The 19,258-nt window shown below is 41.0% G+C and overlaps 1 protein-coding gene across 1 annotated transcript; it reads right to left on the minus strand.

The window, feature by feature from the left end:
- Positions 1-3,237: 3,237 nt before the first annotated feature.
- Positions 3,238-9,332, minus strand: LOC124116296. The gene is made up of 6 exons (XM_046477572.2): positions 9,297-9,332; positions 8,538-8,727; positions 7,236-7,349; positions 5,781-5,823; positions 4,891-5,045; positions 3,238-3,405 (listed from the first exon to the last, which is right to left on the minus strand). The coding sequence occupies exons 1-6, from the start codon at positions 9,330-9,332 to the stop codon at positions 3,335-3,337; spliced, it is 609 nt and encodes a 202-aa protein (XP_046333528.2). The 3' UTR covers positions 3,238-3,334.
- Between the last annotated feature and the right edge of the window lie 9,926 nt (positions 9,333-19,258).

Raw genomic sequence — 19,258 nt, forward strand, 5'->3', positions numbered from 1 at the left:
GTTGGTTTGTTGTTTAACGCCGCACTTAGCAATATTCCAGCTATATGACGGCGGTCTGTAAATAATCGAGTCTGGACCAGACAATCCAGTGATTAATATCATGAGCATCGATCCACGTAATTTGGATCGATGCCATGCATCAACCAAGTCAGCGAGCCTGACCACCCGATCCCGTTAGTCGCCTTTTACGACAAGCATGGGTTCCCCAGTTAGGGAAGGGTTCACAAATCTTAATGTTTCTTAAGACATGGGTTTAAGAGGACTGCAAATTTTTTTTAATCTTTGATAAAGTTATATTTTATCCCAACTGCTACCTTGGGAGAGTACGGTTTAACGCCGATGTTAGCAAAATTCCAGCAATATCACGTCGGCGTGACGAGGGGCCGCTTTAACCACTGGCGTATGTGAACTGGGTTAGCCAGAGCGTCAGAGAATCGTAATATTGTGACAGGGATGTGTGCTTGTGTAGACATGTGAAGCTTAGTGCCGCATTATCTCGCCCCGAATACATGATATTCAGAAACTAGTTAGAATACATATATATCGTACATTTTAACTGTTTATCACACACCTAGGCGTCCCTTAAGCGTAACTGATTTCTATGATCGTGGTTCGAATCCCCGATTCCCCCTCATCACGATTCTTGGTTTGTCAGCACCAGGTGCACCTGGGTTTCGACAATAAACATCTAAGACCTCCGTCACCATGGCTTTCCTCCCTATGAAACTAACACGTCGTGTCATGCTCTTTTCAAAGCGGCGTTAAACACAAACTCATTGTGAGTTTTATTTCACAAATAAACCATTCGCTTCCAGTAAGTTTGGTTATTTGTGTCGAAAGCATGTGGCCAATATGCCGTTGGTGTAACACTGTTGGATTGTTATCGTTCAACTGTCTGCCCGCTCAACGCAGTTGGCTGGCTCTCAGCAGGGAACGGCTGACGAAATGTATTTTAACTAGGCCATCACGTCGACAAAGTTGTTGTTGTCCTATTGGAAATCTGAACTAGGTGGTTAGACAGACAGTGTTAGTTTGTTTACCTGACCTAGTATATATTACTACCTGATTACGTAGCTTAATTCGTTAATCATGTTTTGCCATTTTTCTCAAAACAACATATTTTTAGCAGGTTGTTGTGGTGATAGCGATTTGTGGTAGATATGCTAGATTACAGATGGTAAGGTTACCACTGTGAAACGGCTAGCCACCTCACCCCCAAAGCTACCCCCCACCCCTCCAAGGCCGCGTGTTGTGCAGGCTAAAGCGCAGTTGTCGGTTGTCAACTGTTGAGTTTCTGACCTTTGTCGAACGTCAAATTGACATTTATCGTGACAACACAATTACGTACATCCGTTTCTTGTTCAGAGAGTGAATGTCATTTTACGTTCGCTTCAACTACTTACATGCACGATATGCATGAATATGTGGGGGTGGGTAGTCCTGCACCATGACCGTGGAATATATTTATTTTATGAAAAAAACATAATCTAGAAATGCATACAAAAGCAAGTCTAGCCAGCTCAAGCTAGCTCTATAAATGTTAGTCTAGGGGGTGGGGTAACCTAGTGGATATAGCATTTTATCATACAATGAGTAGGTTTCCCGGCAGGATAAAGCCAACGGATAAAAACGATATCCGTTGGGGTCATATGCGGATAGAGATGCAAATATCAAAGGTCAAGTAGGGACTACTTTCAGTGTTTTATAAACAAACATGGCGTCGCCCTTGTCATTCGGCAATCGAGTCAGAAATAACCATCGGGAATCTGGATAAACTACAGAGATAATTGCTATCATCATCAAAAGAACAGTCTAATATACTGAAAATCAGTGTCTAACTGTGACGTAGCTAAGGCATTTTATAAGTTTTGGCAACTTTGGAGATATAAATTTCGAAACAATTTTGCGAGGGCACTAGGCCTAGCCAAGCGGGATCAGTAGCCATATCTGTGCTTGTAGACCTCTGCGGCTTGAAACCTTTTCCGCAAATTAAAATAGTTGGATTTGGCCGAAATATGTTTGAATTGTTACCTTGTTTCGTTTTGTCGCTGTGTGTACATCTGACAGCACTTCTTAACGTTATGACAGGACAGGCCGACTGTCAACAATCTCTGAACGCGAATGCAAGTGAAAACAATTTTGTTTTGCGTATATGTTGCTTCGCCACTGTGTAAGAAACGGATTCCATTGGAAATATATTGGCTACTGTCACTGTCCGAGTGACACATCACTTACCCTGTGACGTAATAAATATTAATGCGCGCATTCCAGGAAAACTCGCAATTTTTCGGTAATGTTTGTGAGAGAGGGAAAGCGATTTTCAAGCACAGAATTAAAGAATGACATTATATGATAAAGAGGTTATCACGCTTGTGTGTTTGGGGATGGTAAATATCCTGTATTAGGAATAAACACTATGTATTTAGCTCGCCAAGGCCCGCTAAATACAATGTTTATTCCTAATGCAGGATATTTACCATCCCCAAACACACTCGCGTGATAACCTCTATTGCTCGTCACCCAAAGGTTCGGGTATTACTGGAATATTGATATTAACAGCGGCGTTAAACCAAACTCACTCACTCACTCGCTAAAGGTGAGGCTGATATTTCAGTTTATGAGTGTTTAGACAGGAACGTGAGGTGTCTAATTTCATTTAACTTCTTTACATGCGCTAAAATGAGTGCGAGTTTTTTATGTTATAAAGTCATACATTCTGTTTAATATTAATCTCACATGGATACTCAGCTTATGAAAACAAAAAACTACAGTTAAAGAGGATTTGTTGTTTTATGCCGTACTCGCCTGGGCAAAACAAACCAGTGATTGATACATTATGATGAACGATCCACGCGTCGGGGGTCGATAACACGCTATCAACCAAGTCAACAAGCAGACCACTCGTTCCGTTTGGTCACCTTTTACGACCAGCATCGGTTGTTGGGGACCAACTGTCTAACCAGGGATCCCCAGGGGGTTGTTGAAATACAAATAATGAACGCATTGGTGGCAGAAAAACAATCTCAGTCAAGCACACACCTGGTTGAGTGAGTGAGTGAGTATGGTTTTACGCCGCTTTTAGCAATATTCCTGCAGTATCACGGCGGGGGGACACCAAAAATGGGCTTCACACATTGTACCATTGTCGGGAATCGAACCCGGGTCTTCGGCGTGACGAGCGAACGCTTTAACCACTAGGCTACCCCACCGCCCCCACAGACCTGGTTGAGCCACATGTACAATCTTAGTTTATTTACACGACAAAAATCCAGGAACAGAATAGACATGAGCCACGAGGAATACCATGTCTATTTCAGGCTGCTAGGTACACCACTCACTGGTTGTCACCTGTCACCCTGTCAATCATGTTCTTCACGGCCTTCATCTGCACGCCGTCCCTCGTGTCTGAAACATACACAGTGAAGCAGATCGTTGACATGGATTCGCTCAGAAAATTAATTGTAGTAAACAATGGAATGTGATAGATCACACACTTACCAATCCCAGCAGTACGAATTTAAGTTTTCTCTGAAATAAAGAAATCACGGGCATGCTTTGACATTACTTTCGTCGGAATAAACAGTGATTTGGTGATTTCTCCGACATGTCATGTTATGATTGATATATAAGGTCTCTATAATTTTGCTTAATGACCTATAGTTGCGTCGGTTCTACTTGGTTGAATGCAGTTCAGAATGGCCAGTGAACTCCGGGCTCAGAATAAACAGCAACAACAATAGCGTGACGTCATCACAATGGGGTAACGACTCAACACAGGTTGATCGGGCATTGACCGGGTAATATACAACCGATAGACCAAGCGTGAATATATCCGTTAAGTCTGAAGTAAAGACGTCTGAATTAACGGAGTCTGTGCCGGGACAAATATGCTCTGAAAGCATGAACCCAGTCAATCACATTCATCAACCTGTAACTGTCTAACACTCTTTTAATGAGGTGTTCTAACAACTCCCACCATCTACGACTTGGTCTGGTCTGGTCCGAATTGACTCCGCCCAGAGTGAGTGAATATGGTTTTACGCCGCTTTTAACAATATTCCAGCAATATCACGTCGGGGGACACCAGAAATGGGCTTCACACATTGTCCCCATGTCGGGAATCGAACCCGGGGCTTCGATGTAAAGAGCGAACGCTTTAACCACTAGGCTACCCCACCGCCCCAACTCCGCCCAGATGTCGAATCCGCCGATGCAGTTACTTACATATAGGCGGATCCAGAAAGGGAGTGGAGGGAAGGGTCCCGGGGGTCCATACCCCCTCCCCCTTTTGAAAACCAAATTTAGAATTGTATATTATAGGCAGTAAAATTATCTAGAGTCAGGATTTTGAATTTTTTGGACTTTTTAAAATGCTGGAACCGCCCTTGGTGGCAGGTTGATGGATGTAGGCGTGACCAATTCTTAGTCAAATAGCCGTTGGTTGCGAAAAGAATAAACTGCTCGAAACTTTGTGTGAGGCATTTCATGCACTTCGGATACCCATTTTTTTGTTCCTCAGCAAAGGTGCCAAGTATCTCATGTGTGTCGTGTGTAATTATTTTTGTAAATAATATGAATTTTTTGTTGTTTTACTATCATATCATGCAAATTATCAAATTGAAGGTATTTTTATAAGCTTTCACACAATATTCTATATTGAATGATATCATGAATGTAAAACAACAAAATTTCATATTTACGTAATATTGGCGGTCCTCTTAGAAATGGCGGCCATTTTGAAAATGCCATCAGGGAAAACTTGGGGTATCAGTATGACTTTCTGAAGATCTCCAGAAAAATTCAACTTTCTGTTTTTGTTCAGGTTAAACTAATGCTCTTTGCCAGCTGGGTGTTGGAGGGAATGAGACAAGAAACTAGCCAACAACTGACCGTAGTTTGCTCCAGTGTACGCCCACCAGTCCCAGCAGCCGTTGGGGTTGGAGATGCTGTCCGACTTTATCTGGGGGTACAAGATGATGATGTTGTTGAGCTCCGCCACTTCGTTGTACCCGGCATGCTTTGCGAACACATCACCGATTGTCTCCCTGTGTCAACAAAGATAGATTGAGGGGGTCACGAACGTCCGGTGCTACGATATGGGTGTCTTATCTGTAGATCATGTATCAATACCAAATGATGTGAGTGACCCGGGAAGATTCGGGCGTTAAACAACAAACTTCAAGGTGAGGTATGTGAAATGTTTGTTTGTTTGTTGTTTAACGCCGCACTCAGCAATATTCCAGCTATATGACGGCGGTCTGTAAATAATCGAGTCTGGACCAGGCAATCCAGCGATTGACATCATGAGCATCCATCCACGCAATTGAGATACGATGACATGTATCAACCAAGTCAGTGAGTATTGACTTGTCACGTGATGAATATTGACTCGTCTGCTGGAAAACAAGATGGCGTCTGGTACGAACACTTCACGGTTCGCAGCGAAGTTACAGAGGACAGTTTAGAGACTTCATAAACATTAAAGTGAATTTCGGTATAACAAAACGTATGATCACTCTTGACGAGATCAATATGCGAGAACAAGGACCGTCAGACCTGACCTATGCGGCGGTCTGACCGGACCTCACGGTTCGGTCCTCGAGTCCTTGTTTTCGCCTCGTCAAGAGGAATCATTTGTATAATGTCACATAGAAGCATAACAATAACCAAGAAATTCCTAAGTCAAAATTTTCTGATATCCCCTCGTATGTTCTTATATAATGCCTAACTTAATTACTGACACTAGGAATATAGCAACAAACAAACAAAGTCCCACGTACCTTTGCATTTTGCATCCATGGAAGACAACATGAAGCTTGCAGACTGTCGAATAATCAAGCAGTAAAGTAAGGGGGCGGCCATTATCTACCCCGGGGGTGATTCCGGGACGGGTGTTTTTTCTTACCCCCACAATATGAAATGGTACATCTATATCTAACTCAAGAGATCAGTAACTATGAGATTTAAAGTATATGCAAAACTATAAAAGTTTATCTACGGATAATGTATCAGTAAAATTCGGTGTTTTATTGTGCAAAAGAGTGAGTGAGTGAGTTGGGTTTAACGCCGCTTTTAACAGTATTCCAGTTATATCAGAGCGTGTCAGCTTAATGTGGGAGGAAAGCCCGAAGTGATGCAGGTCTCAGACGTTTACCACTTCGGTGAAACCCACGAGCACGGGTATGGTGCTGACAAAACCTAGAAACATAATCGGGGCGAACCGGGATTCGAACCCACACTCATAGGTTTCTGGCGTGCCCAAGGGACGCAACTCTGCACAGCGAATCGCGGCGCCTTAGACGACTGGGCCACCCGTGCCCCCTTGTGCAAAATAAGATAGCTACGCGATAAATCACAAAGAACGATAAAGACTGCCATCTCAGAAAACCACAATTGTCCCAACACATCTTCAGCTGGGAGGTTCTGTCTTGTGTGACATCTTTCCGACCTTACGTCACAATAAGATTCGAATGACGTCATCAATGCTGTCCGGATGACGTAAACAATACACTGGTGCGCGTGAAGAGATCTTTGCCCTATTGCACAAACGAATGTTATGAACTGGGTCATTTCATACACCGTGGGAAATAAATAGAGGATATTATATTCGTGTTCATGTCATACTATGTTTACGACACTCGCTGTCGCTCGGGAACTACTGGGATTTAGGCACGAGTGTCAGACTAGAAACGACGTCGTAGCTGAAGATTGTTGACGTCATTCGACAAATTGTGGTTCCGCTGCTGTTGCGATTTGCTGTCATAGGTAAACACTAAAATTCGTCTCTGTATGTAGACATCTTCTTCGGCGATAAATAGAACATTATATTCGTATTCATGTCATACTATGTTTACGACAATCGCTCTCGATCGGGAACTACTGGGATTGAAACACTCGTGTCGTAAACATAGTATGACATGGACACTCATATGATATCTTCTATTATATAGTGATTCATAACCCCATGCGTATGATATAGATCAGTAGGGTTTTGCAGTGGATTAAGATTTTTAAGATTATGGAAATGATTGTGTCGCTTGTTAACTATGTAACAAATGTTACATTTGGGATTACTCTTTCTTAGTAAAGTACTAATTCTATTACTTTTGGGGGATCTGGGATTCGAACCCACACTCTCAGGGTGAGGCTCCCATATCGTACTAGAATTTGTGCTAATAAAATGTTATTGGCATTGTGTATTCACCCTAGTACAATGATGATGAAGCAAACCATACCAACGGTGCTGTCGTAACAGCCAGAGGGGATGTAGGCGTAGGCGGTGCTGTCCATGCTGTGTGACGCCCCTGACCCACTCAGGCTTGGGAGGGACCCTCCGATGCCTCCGAAACCTAAGGTCAAAGGTTAGAGTAATTCTAAAACAGTTTTTATTTTTTTCATGCATATTTGTACACAGGAAACTTGAGTATATGTTGGTAAATGTGATTTTTGTGTGTGTTTTACGCAGAATCGAACAACATGTAGTTAATACACATACGATCGGCCAAAAGCTGGTGTTTAATCATTCCCGTTTATACGCGTCAACATTTGAACACACATCAAGTAGAATACACTCTATAAACAAACGGCCCTACCCCAATTGTCAGACGCCCCAGGGTGGTAGAGATGACTTGTCAAAACACATGAGATTTACCCTTTGTGGTGATGGACAAGTCCTAATAGACCTAATTATTTATTTGATCTTAATTACACATCTTGAAGCATTAAGCTCTCAATTAAGATCAAATAAATAATGACGTTTTAATTTAATGGGAAAATAATTGATCTACTCAATTACAATAGGATTATATATATTTTTGGCATGATATTAATTTATATTATTTGTGAAGAACATAAGAAAGTCGTCAGCAACCCATGCTTGCTGTAAAAGGCGACTATGCTTGTCGTAAGAGGCGACGAACGTTATCGGATGGTCAGGCTCGCTGACTTGGTTGATGTATGTCATCGTATCTCAATTGCATGGATCGATGCTCATAATGTAAATCACTGGATTGTCTGGTCCAGACTCGATTATTTACAGACCGCCGTCATATAGCTGGAATATATGCTGCGTTAAACAACAAATAACCTAACCTAACCTAATCTAACACAGATAAGTGTGTTTAAAGCAAAATGAACCTCGAGATAATAACATAAAAAAAGAGGAGCAGAATCAACATGAAAAAAATGTGTTTCAATCATTTCTCTATGTTATTGATGGTGTTGAAATACAGAAGTGAAAATTCTACTTGGATAGTGGAGAACTCAACCGTGGCTTTTCAGGTATCTAACAAATGGGGTATTCAGTTGTCACAGTTATGATGTGCATATCGGACATATATTCTAAGAGCAATCACTACAGTGAGAATAAAGATCTATCATTTTTAAAAACAAAATAAAAAAAACAAAATAATAAAAACAACAACACAAACAACAAAACAAATGGGGTATCTGGCAAATGGGGTGATACCAAACAAACAGCACATCAGACAGATATTTCATGACTGCTAGCTGGCCCTCATTGAGCACGTGCACTGTACCGTTAAAGAACTTTTTCCACCAATCCCAGATGCTGGTCGAGGCGGCAATCCCCGATGTGAGCATCGTCCCCACCATACTGCTCATGGACGCGTACGCCTTGAGGGGGGACATGAGGAGACTGTCTGGCACCAACAGGAACCGCTTCTTCGTGGAGCTAGGTAGAAACTCCGTCTGGTTGTACTCGATAAACTATCGATATAGAAATACAACGCATAGAGTTATTCATTGTCTCTACGAGTGAGTGAGTGAGTGAGTGAATGAGTTGAACGCTGCTTTTAACAGTACACGTCATATCAGCTTAATGTGGGAGGAAAGCTCGAAGTGATGCAGGTCTCAGACGTTTACCACTTTGTAGAAACCCACGCCCACAGGTATGGTGCATACAAACCTTGAAACACAATCGGGGCGAACCTAGATTCGAACCCACAATCAAAGAACGAAACTCTGCACAGCGAATTGCGGGGCCTTAGACGACTAGGCCACCCCTGCCCCCTGTGGGGCTCTGGAGTTAAACATTGACTTGTCACTGAAAGAACTGGGTTCGATTTCTGACATGGGTGCAATGAACAGTATCTCCAACCGTGATATTGCTGAAATATTGCTCAAAGCGTCAACAAGGCTCACTCACTCACTCACTCACTCACTGAACACTAATACACTAACCCAACCGTCCTCGTACCCGCGCACCGTATCCCTTAATACCAAGCAATAGTTTAAAGTTAATTTTGTGTCTCCAACCTCCTATTTCGCAAACATACGGAAGCGTAGTAGGGCCAATCTTCTACGAAGGACATAGTATCTCCTACGTAGGACTTACTATCTCCTACGTAGGACTTAGATAGTGATTCTAGGCCATACTAAGTCCTACGTAAGAGATAGTAAATCCTACGTAAGAGATAGTAAGTCCTACGTAGGAGATACTAAGTCCTACGTAGGAGATACTAAGTCCTACTTAGGAGATACTATGTCCTACGTAGGAGATACTAAGTCCTAAGTAGGAGATACTTAGACAAAACAAATTTTCACCGTGGCCCTACTACGCTTCCGTACAAACAGGGAACAGCTGATTAGAGTTGCATTTCTTTGTAAAATGGATAATGTTATTAAGAATAGATGTAAACCACAAAGTCAGTCTCAGATAATCTACAGTCTCATAGTAAATGTGTACAATGCGAAACGCTTTATAACATCCCAGCTATTTGATAGCTGACTGTAAATAATTGATCAGACGACTCGGTGATTAATATCATCAGCAACATCCCACGCGTCGGGAAACGATCATAGGCTATCAACCAAGTCTTTGAGCCTGACCACACATCTTAGTCGCCACTTTACAGCAAGCATAGATTGTTGGGGGCTGTTGCGGAAGATCTTCCCGAGGCAAGGGAGTTATCTGACTATAAAAGTCCAGTTTCCACTCATGCCGAACTAGGCTGGAAGCGTGGAGTTATATATACTCTTAAAAAAAAAAGAAACTTGACACTGACTTTCAAAATGTAATATAAGGCGATTGTTTCAAAATAGGACACAGAAACCATAATTGAAACACTGTTTGAAGATCAATGTACACAATGTTCAAAACATTAATCGTGTCACAGACACACGTACACGATACAGTTAATGTCACAGGGGTACAGAAAATGTCAGTATCGGTTGTGCCCACCACGTGCATCAATCACCGCTTGACACCGACGACCCATGGATGCAATCAAGTTATCAATAACACGCTGTTGGATGTGGTGCGATTCATGCTGAAGTGCATCAAGAAGCGCCGGAAGTGTTTTGGGCGGTGGATTCCTTCTGCGAACGCGTCGATCCAACTCGTCCCACAGATGCTCAATCGGGGACAAATCTGGTGACCGGGCTGGCCAAGGTAATATCTGGATGTTGTTGTGCTGTTAGAAGTCCTGACAAACACGTGCAATATGCGGTCGAGCGTTGTCCTGCTGGAACTGTCCGCCATGAACGTTGACGTGAGGAAGAACGTAAGGATGTAGGATCAAGTCTCTGTAACGCACACCTGTCAATGCACCTGCCACATGCACGAGAGGCGTCCTACCACCGTGATGAATCCCGGCCCATACCATGACACTCCCGCCACCAAATGGGACAACCTGCTGCACACAGTTGGGGGCGTAACTTTCACCCCGACGTCTGTAGACACGTGCGCGCCCATCAGCACGTGTGAGTAGGAAACGGGACTCGTCAGTAAACAGTACATTTCGCCACCTTGCACGTGCCCATCTAACCCTCTGTTGGCACCAAAGCAGACGGCCCGCCAGATGACGTGGGGTCAATACATGACGTCGAACAGGTCTTCGTGCAAAAAGTCCAGCCTCCCTCAGTCTGTTGCGTACCGTTTGATCTGATATTCTGCTTACCCCAGGGATCTGTGTGGTTGTAGACGTGGCTGTGGTAGTGCGGTCTCGGAGGTGTCGCAGCCGGATGTATCGATCTTGTGCTTGGGTTGTCACCCTTGGTCTTCCTGACCTTGGTCTGTCGTCAACTCTGTTGGTGTTGTTGTATCGGGTCCACAGTTCGGTGATTGTCTGTCTGGATGCGCCAAAGTGCCTGGCCCTGGGGATCCTGTGCTGCACGTTTTTTACAGGCGGTTACGTTTGGATGAAGCTGTAAAATTGATCCCCAAACGCTATGTTTATGTGCTTTGCATGTGTTTTCGCGAATTATAGACACATCATCTTTCTGTTTGACTTATTTGATTCTCTTTTAATGTAATTAGTTTAGATATGAGGCAATATTTATTACATTGTTAACCAACCATCTTCACATACTGAACAACTGACGTGCTACACTTAAACTGATCGCTATATAGCGCCTCACACACACAAGAGCAACTCAGAGAAATACATCCACGTGAAAAGACAGATCACGTACTTGCTTTGAGTTGGAACCCCTATACCATGATACTTTCAATCATGAAGCAAATGGTGCGTGTACGAGGCATCAAAACAAACCTGGTGATCATGGCAAGGTTTTTGAGTGATTTTCATATTCATTGTAACCAATGACAAGATAGCGGCAGATGCTCAACTTCTGTACTACAATTGTTGACAGGTCTCCAAAATCCTTATGAAGCAGATACATTTGTATTAAAGAACTTTATTATCTATGATGTCGGGTCATTTGTGGGAACATGCTGTACATTAAAGTACACTGCAAGCAATACAGGACTATGTCCAATATATGTATTAACTAAAGACAGCATTTTAGAAGGTCATGTGGCACATCAGAAATGCATCCTTTCAGGTCACATTTCCGTAAGGTCTGTTTCGGCCGATATTCGAGACTGGTTATTATCTGGGGTTGACGTTTTTAAAGATCAAATATTAATATTTGAAAGTCTGAACATATATGCTGAGCTCATGATGTTGTTCTCATTTGACATAAGACCAAATACTTTTTCAAACAGTGTTTATATTTCTTAAGGTTAATTCACACGCTTGTATTCTTGCACAACTAATTACATATCAAAGTATACACTGATACATGCTTACACGGAAGAGAAACAACCAGACACAGTTTCATTTTCCCACACGGACACCGTTTCATCCACGTTGTTCAATTACAGGAACGTGTTACAGAACGTGGGCAAGGTTGCTCAGGGTGTAAATCCCATTACTTGTGGCTGCAACGACTCATCTTGCAGCATACACCTGTGATATAGTGACTTTTACATACGCTTGATCCAGTTAACAATATCCATTTGATCGACCCACTATGTATACTCCAATGAATGTTACCTTTCTATTACTAAATGTCCTGGAAACTTGGATGTGTTAAAAATACATGTTAAGTTTTACATATGCTTGGCCCACTAAACAATGACCACTATTCCTAACATATGTGCCATGAATACCACGTGATGAATGTTATGATTATATCTTATGCGTGTAAAATACATAAAGTTTAAAATCTGCAATCTGCATAATTAGTTGTCAGCACTGGAAAGATTGTATGAAGGAAGTACTGTTTAACTTCTGTCTGACGCAAACCTGTTGATAACGCGCAATGACGCATTTGTGAAAGGTGGGCATGTAAAATATTCCCATTCTGCCGTTGGTACTGTGTTGATCGCGAGATAAACCGAAGAGACGCAAGTGGTGTTTAACCTGGGAAGGAACTTGCCAGGCATATACACGATTGAAAACATTAAAGGGCATGGGGCAAAGGTTTAATACAAGTACGACGGAGAAATATATGTTTGTTTTTTCTTTTTATGTCTCACACCGCACACAGCAATAGTCCAGCTATGTGACGGCGGTCTGTAAATATTCGAATCTTGACAAACACGAGCATCGATTCACGCTATTGGGATACAATGACATGTAAATCAGCCAAGTCAGCGAGCCAGACCACCAATGGCCACTTACAACAAACACAGATTGCTGGTGATCCCCGTCCTTAACAAAATGTCTGGGTGTTCTAACGCTGTTGAAACAACAATATACTTTCGTCACTGGCTCATTCCGTGCGCACGTCATACCTTTTACCAAACAGTATTGCGAGAGAAAAAGAGTTTGTAGCCATAGCATATTCTTAACACATGCGTTCCTTATGTCTTGATGTCTTTTTCTCATATATATCACAAAGGCATGATAATACAAGAAGCCCGATAAGATGAGAAGACATTAATTAGGATGTTATGCTGAATGGATGTACGAAAATTTCATTTGAATCTCATTCCGAAATGTGGAGTGTTCAAATGAAAGACATTTCGTACATCCATTCAGCATACATCACGCAAAATTTAACAAAACGTGATATTTATGATCTAATTGTAATATGAAAGTTTTTTAAAATCGTGTCGAGGAGGAACTCATTCATTAGAGCATGATGCAACTGAACTGTCATCAGCGAAATGTGTCCACGTGCTTACCATCGGCGAAATGCATGACATGGGATGCCGCGAAACCAATCACTGGTGTCAAGGTACTCCAATTATGATTGTTCATTTTTCCAAAGGAGTGGTCACGCCTTCACAAAACATTCATAAATTAAGTTCTTTCTCACAGTTCTTCTTTTATTTTGCAATTGAAAGGCATGTGTATCTTCAAAATACGCATAATCAAATTAAGGAATACGTATATATTTTATTACCCCTTTCAAAGATAGTGTTAACTCGCCTGTCGAGTCAAACTTTATTGAGGCCAGAGAGGTTAGCAATCTTCTTCATCACGATACCAATAACATTTACACCAGGGCCTTACAGGTATGCCATTCAGTGTCGTCAGTGTGAACTCGTCTCTTGGGAACATGGTTCAAGATTTCGGACACCAAGCCATTCTGGAAGTGAACGGATGACATGCTCCAGGGTACAAACAACTGTAACAGTAAGTGGGCCTAATGTGTTTTCATTTATGTATGTTAATGTTATTATCATATAATGTTAAGATCGGTTAAGAGTTTTGCAAACTTTGCGGACGATACACCAACCACGCTTTACATTGCTACGTCAGTGGGGTAAGGAGGTAATGTTGAATTGTAGATTTGTGTTGTTTGTGAATATTCTTTATTGTCTATTGTCTTACGTCGAAATAGTTAACTCCCTATTTGGGTTTGATTTTGAGAGGTTCTCATCCACAATATCCTGTAAAGTTTTCACATCAAGTGACGGACAGGTTTATACTTTGACGTCGGTAGTGCTGGTGATACTGGCTGCACTGCCGGATTCAGGGTCCGTCTCAGAACATTTTTCAGTTTCAACACCTGTTTTTGGTAATAATAACATAATTATGTGGGTGTATGAAAGTATTAACAATTATAAACAAAGTAAGAGTTGCAATAAATGAGTTTATTTCTCCCTTAGAAACTGATTTTGTTTTTTGTTCTTTTGTCAAGCCCAAGCAAATTACATGTTTATGATTGTGTAATTAATGGTCCAAGGTAAGTTTTATTTTCCTTCAATGTCTTGAGTCATCTCAGGAAACGCATCCGATTTCACAACATGTCCATCTGGTCCTCATTGGTAAGGATTAAAAAAATAGTTCCATTAATGAATGTGTAAATCTACAGTGATGAAACAAAAAATGTAAGTGATATCATGCTCATTCGACAGCATTTTCAACTAATCAGATCAGAGAACATACCTACTTTCAGAATATAATTCGAAATAAATCATCATTGACTTTGATGCTGGCATGTTTTGTGGAGTCTCGACGGTAATGAAGGAGAGTGCCACAAAGTTGTTGTAGATTTGTCCACTTGTTGTCCATTTCTTCCACAAGACTTTCTTCCCATGGTTAACTTGGACCATGCAGTTAGGGTAACAACGCCATAGGTAACATTCCCCGAACAATGCTCAGTGTACAGATTAACACCACCTTTGATTAAATCAATACAGAGAATCCAGCCGTCGATGTGGGTCCAGAATAGGTAGGTACTGGACACGGGGTCTTCAAACAAACCATTATAACACCACCCGCCATTATTATCTGTGGCCCTGTCAAGGGTGAGAATCTCTTTATTTTAGACATTTAATTAACCTTCCAAAGTTTTAAGCTTCCCAGAGATAACCCCACTGTGTTTCAAATGGAGAGGTTTCAAAAACAATAAGTTTGCATAAGTAACGTGTGTTACGATTAGGATACGTACAATTAATTTCTCATTAAATGAAAACAGCAAATCTTATACTAAACTGAGTAACAAAAAAGAAAAATATATCTTCAGTATTATATGTTATGTTCAACATATTAGAATAACTAAAAGCCTGTAATATGATTATTATTCTTTAAAAAGGTCAGATGTGGATGAACTGATCGAACCATGTCCTGTGTTTGTCCCTTGCCCTTTTATACCGACAGGACAATACATGTACCTACTTCGATTATTTTTTGGAAATTATTAATGCAATTTTCCATGATGTTTCCAAGCACTTGTACAATGTCAAAACACTGGGCAGGATTCTTGTTTGTCATAAACAAATGAAAGCAGACAACGTATGGGAGAACAACGATACCAATGTAACATTATCAATCACATTTATTATTAATGTTTCCTGCTTCCATGTGTACGTATACGCCTCCGTGGTGCAGTTGATCCAGCGTCTATCCAGAGAACAGAAGGTCAGTTGTACTGTCCCCCTGACCGCGTCATACCAAAATGCATTCAAAGATTGTATTTGTTCTTACCCTCCCTCTCGCTCGCCATAAAGGGGTCAACACAAGGGCTGTTCCACACGGAATCCCTACAATTTGTCTGTGTGGCGTATCCATGTTAAACTGCGACACAGCATCTCAATGAGCTCTCATTATAAAGTTGGAAAAAGTCCGCACACCCAAGCCCACCAACCCCAACCCCTCACACACACACACACACACACACACACACACACACACACACACACACACACACACACACACACACACACACACACACACTAGCAGCTAAAGTACATCGGTTGTAGGCGTGTACAAGGCTTCGACCCAAGACAAGTGGAACGTGGTGGGTAATGGTCACCAATCATTACAGTAAATTGTGACGCTTGTCACTTGAAAGCAGTGATATGAGTTGAATTACAATGTTGTAATGCAGAAAAGAGCAAAACAGTAGCTAAAAAATGAACTGAACAGATTATTATTGCGTTACAAAGTTTATATGTATTTCTGATAGTGTGTTGTTTATGACAAGTGATGCGCCATATAATAACCCTAAGTCCTGGCGAAAAACACTACTCGGATGCAAAACAGATAATATATGAAATACAACACAACTGTTGTTATTTGAGGCTTAACATTCAGGCATGCAGGCAACTACATGCATATATAACACGAGTAGAATGTTGATGTAAATTGTACACCTGGCGGACGGATTAGATATCCGCCATTTGGTATGTATTTAATGCTGTATCTGTCTGATTTGTGTGCTGTATTTAAACTCCATATCTCACTTGAGTGAAATACCACTTCATGTCTGAACTTTTTTTCAGTCTTCCTTGGTGACTGTAAGCCTTTCACTGATAGGTCGTGAAGTTCACTAAGAAAATACATTACACACATGTTGATACAAGATGTAATGCTTTCTTGTCAAATAGCATGGTTAGCGCATTTCTTTGCATGACAAGGTTGGCATCTGCATTTGTAGCGTCACCACCTATTAAATATCCCCCATATATCCGCCATAAATCTCTTGCATAGCTGGAAACAGTTATCTTGTAACATATCTACCTGTACTGCACAAGCAACTGATAACAACCTCAGTCAGAGTCATGTGTCACAGATTGGATAACGGTTATCATTTCAATCAGTGAACAAATAATAATCAGATCCTTAAACTATGCGCTTTAAAGAAAAAAATACTCAAAGCTGAATCAAAACTGATCGCGATTTTATGTTCAGTTTAAAGCATTGTGGTTTTTATCATACGTGATACGCTACTTATCGAACCAATCCGTCCCGCACGTGCGCCACACGAGGTGATCGCCAGCTGGGAAGGATTCCGGTCATTGTAGGAACGCGCGTGCATAAAACAGTAAGTGAACGGCAACTGTATTCGTTTGGAGTTTATTACACCATGGTAGCGGGATTGTGAATGCTAAAGAAGTTTCATTAGAAAGATGTATTCAGGTGGAGACTGATACAAGACGTGGATGCATTTCATTGTGCACATACTTGTAGCGTTTTGGGTTCTACATACTCATTCTAATTATTTGGACAAGACGTGATGCTGGAGGGAGACCAAGACAAGAACATCAGGACGAACAGAAACACAAGACGGCGTGCCGGCCGGACATTTAATTAACGTCTGAGAACGAGGTACAGGTCACGGGATGTCCGGGTAACAATACATTACATCTAACAACGAACAATAAAATTATAACATTAAAGCGACTTCTGCTGAACACTAGAATACTGATTCACATATTCCCTGGGTTAAAAACAAATGTAAGTATTTTTCAGATTTATATCAAACGTATTATACATAAATTGTATCTGTGAGTTTGGATATATTATGTATAGACACTGTGTAGATGTTTATATATGGATTAGCTTGAATTCAGTGCTCTCTCAGTATCATTGCATTTATATGTATGAATCACGACATGCTACTCTTAGCTGGTGCTTGTTTTTAGTGTGTTACATTTATCGTATTAATCCCTAATCAGTACACGGAAGTAATTCGTATCCTTCATTTATCCACACTGTCAATGAAGTGTCAGTCATACCTTGTGGGGAGGCCTCCAATCAAATTCAGCCAATCAGAATCGCGTAAACAATTAGACACGCAAACATATGGCTGATGTTATTGTGGACTTGAGGCGAGTGTAACGTTGATATTGGTTAAACCAAATAGTAGTGACTGTTAAGCGCCGTACTCAGCAATATTCCAGGCATAAAACATACATAAGACCTTCCCTGGTATCAATAGACGGGATAATAGATCATTAGTGATTTGCATTTTTTAAACTTTGTAAATATTATTTAATTAGTTACATTTATTTTGTAACAGTGATATGATGGTAAGAAACATTGTTGGTGATGCATAATACCAATTGCAAATAAGGTTCGGGTGGGTTACACTAAAACACGATCCTTGATATCAAGACTTGCAAACAAAGACAAACCACAATAACCCTTTCATAAAGACAATTTCATTTTAATAAAATCGCAAAATAATCGGTTTTAGTCGTGCCATATAGATCCATGAATGTTCAGAATTGTCTTCAATATTGTGTGTGTAAGCTCGCCTGACGAAAGGGAAACGAGCTGATGTCGTTTTGATTTGATATTTTGTATGCAATTTCCCATCTATATGCATATAAAAGCACAAGAGCGAGGTGGTGATCACCAAGGTTTTGTCTATGTCGATGCCTACTTCATGGCCAAATGCTATTTTCACAATATTTTCAAGCGCCCAAGGCCAAGTGTCCAAATTTCTTCAAGGTCCATTTCACTAAAATTCCACACAAAGAAAACAAATTCTTATGTTTGTTTTGTGATTTTGTGATACACAGTGTATTTTATAAGACTCTTGCTCAGAAGTTGTTTGATCAATGTTACAACATTCAAGGCCTCAGTAAATCTTTCAAAAAGGTTTAAGGTAGACATGTGGAGGACATTTCCAATTATGACGCATCAGTGACAAAAGTGATGTCCCATGCAATTCCCTTTATGACTTGTACCATATGTTTAAGGGTTTTTTAGGTGAACGATTGACTTGCCTTTGTATGTGTTTGTGATGGGTGCCTCGGGTGGGGCAGGATATATACGATCATCTTTTTCGCGAACACCTGTTATCATAACTATTTGATAGTAATTCTTAATTACATTGCCATCATATAGTCGGAATCGTACACTCGATTCTGCTTTTGGCAGATATTTCTTATGAATATGGAAAGGGTTTTGCCGCTTTTATTTCCAAGTACACCGTGCATGTCAACTAGAACTAGGCATGGTTACAGCCTGATTACCTGGAACCCCTCCTTCTCACAACGTTGTTCATGATATCAACAAAAGGTTTGCCGATCCAAACTCGATATGCACTGTGATACATATTTGATATTTAGAATATATATTAAAACACGCAAACACAAATATTAAGTGGTCGGTCCATAATGCATGCACGGCCCATACATGCAAGAAATGTATTTTATTATACACGTTCCATGACTAAATTAGACGTGTATTGTGATCCACGTCATTACCTTGGGTATTCGCACGATGAACTCAACTGTAGAACTAGTTGTATTTCATTCAGTTACAAG

Source organism: Haliotis rufescens, unplaced genomic scaffold (assembly GCF_023055435.1).
Source record: "Haliotis rufescens isolate VD_foot unplaced genomic scaffold, xgHalRufe1.0.p SCAF_30, whole genome shotgun sequence".
Classification (NCBI taxonomy): domain Eukaryota; kingdom Metazoa; phylum Mollusca; class Gastropoda; order Lepetellida; family Haliotidae; genus Haliotis; species Haliotis rufescens.

Coding starts and splice junctions, on each gene's coding strand:
- LOC124116296 (XM_046477572.2), bottom strand. CDS start 9,332: ATGTCCTTCGTAGAAGATTGGCCCTACTACGCTTCC. Junction 5,046..5,780: donor CATGGATGCAAAATGCAAAG/GTACGTGGGACT, acceptor TTGTTGACACAG/GGAGACAATCGGTGATGTGT. Junction 3,406..4,890: donor GTACACTGGAGCAAACTACG/GTCAGTTGTTGG, acceptor TGTATGTTTCAG/ACACGAGGGACGGCGTGCAG.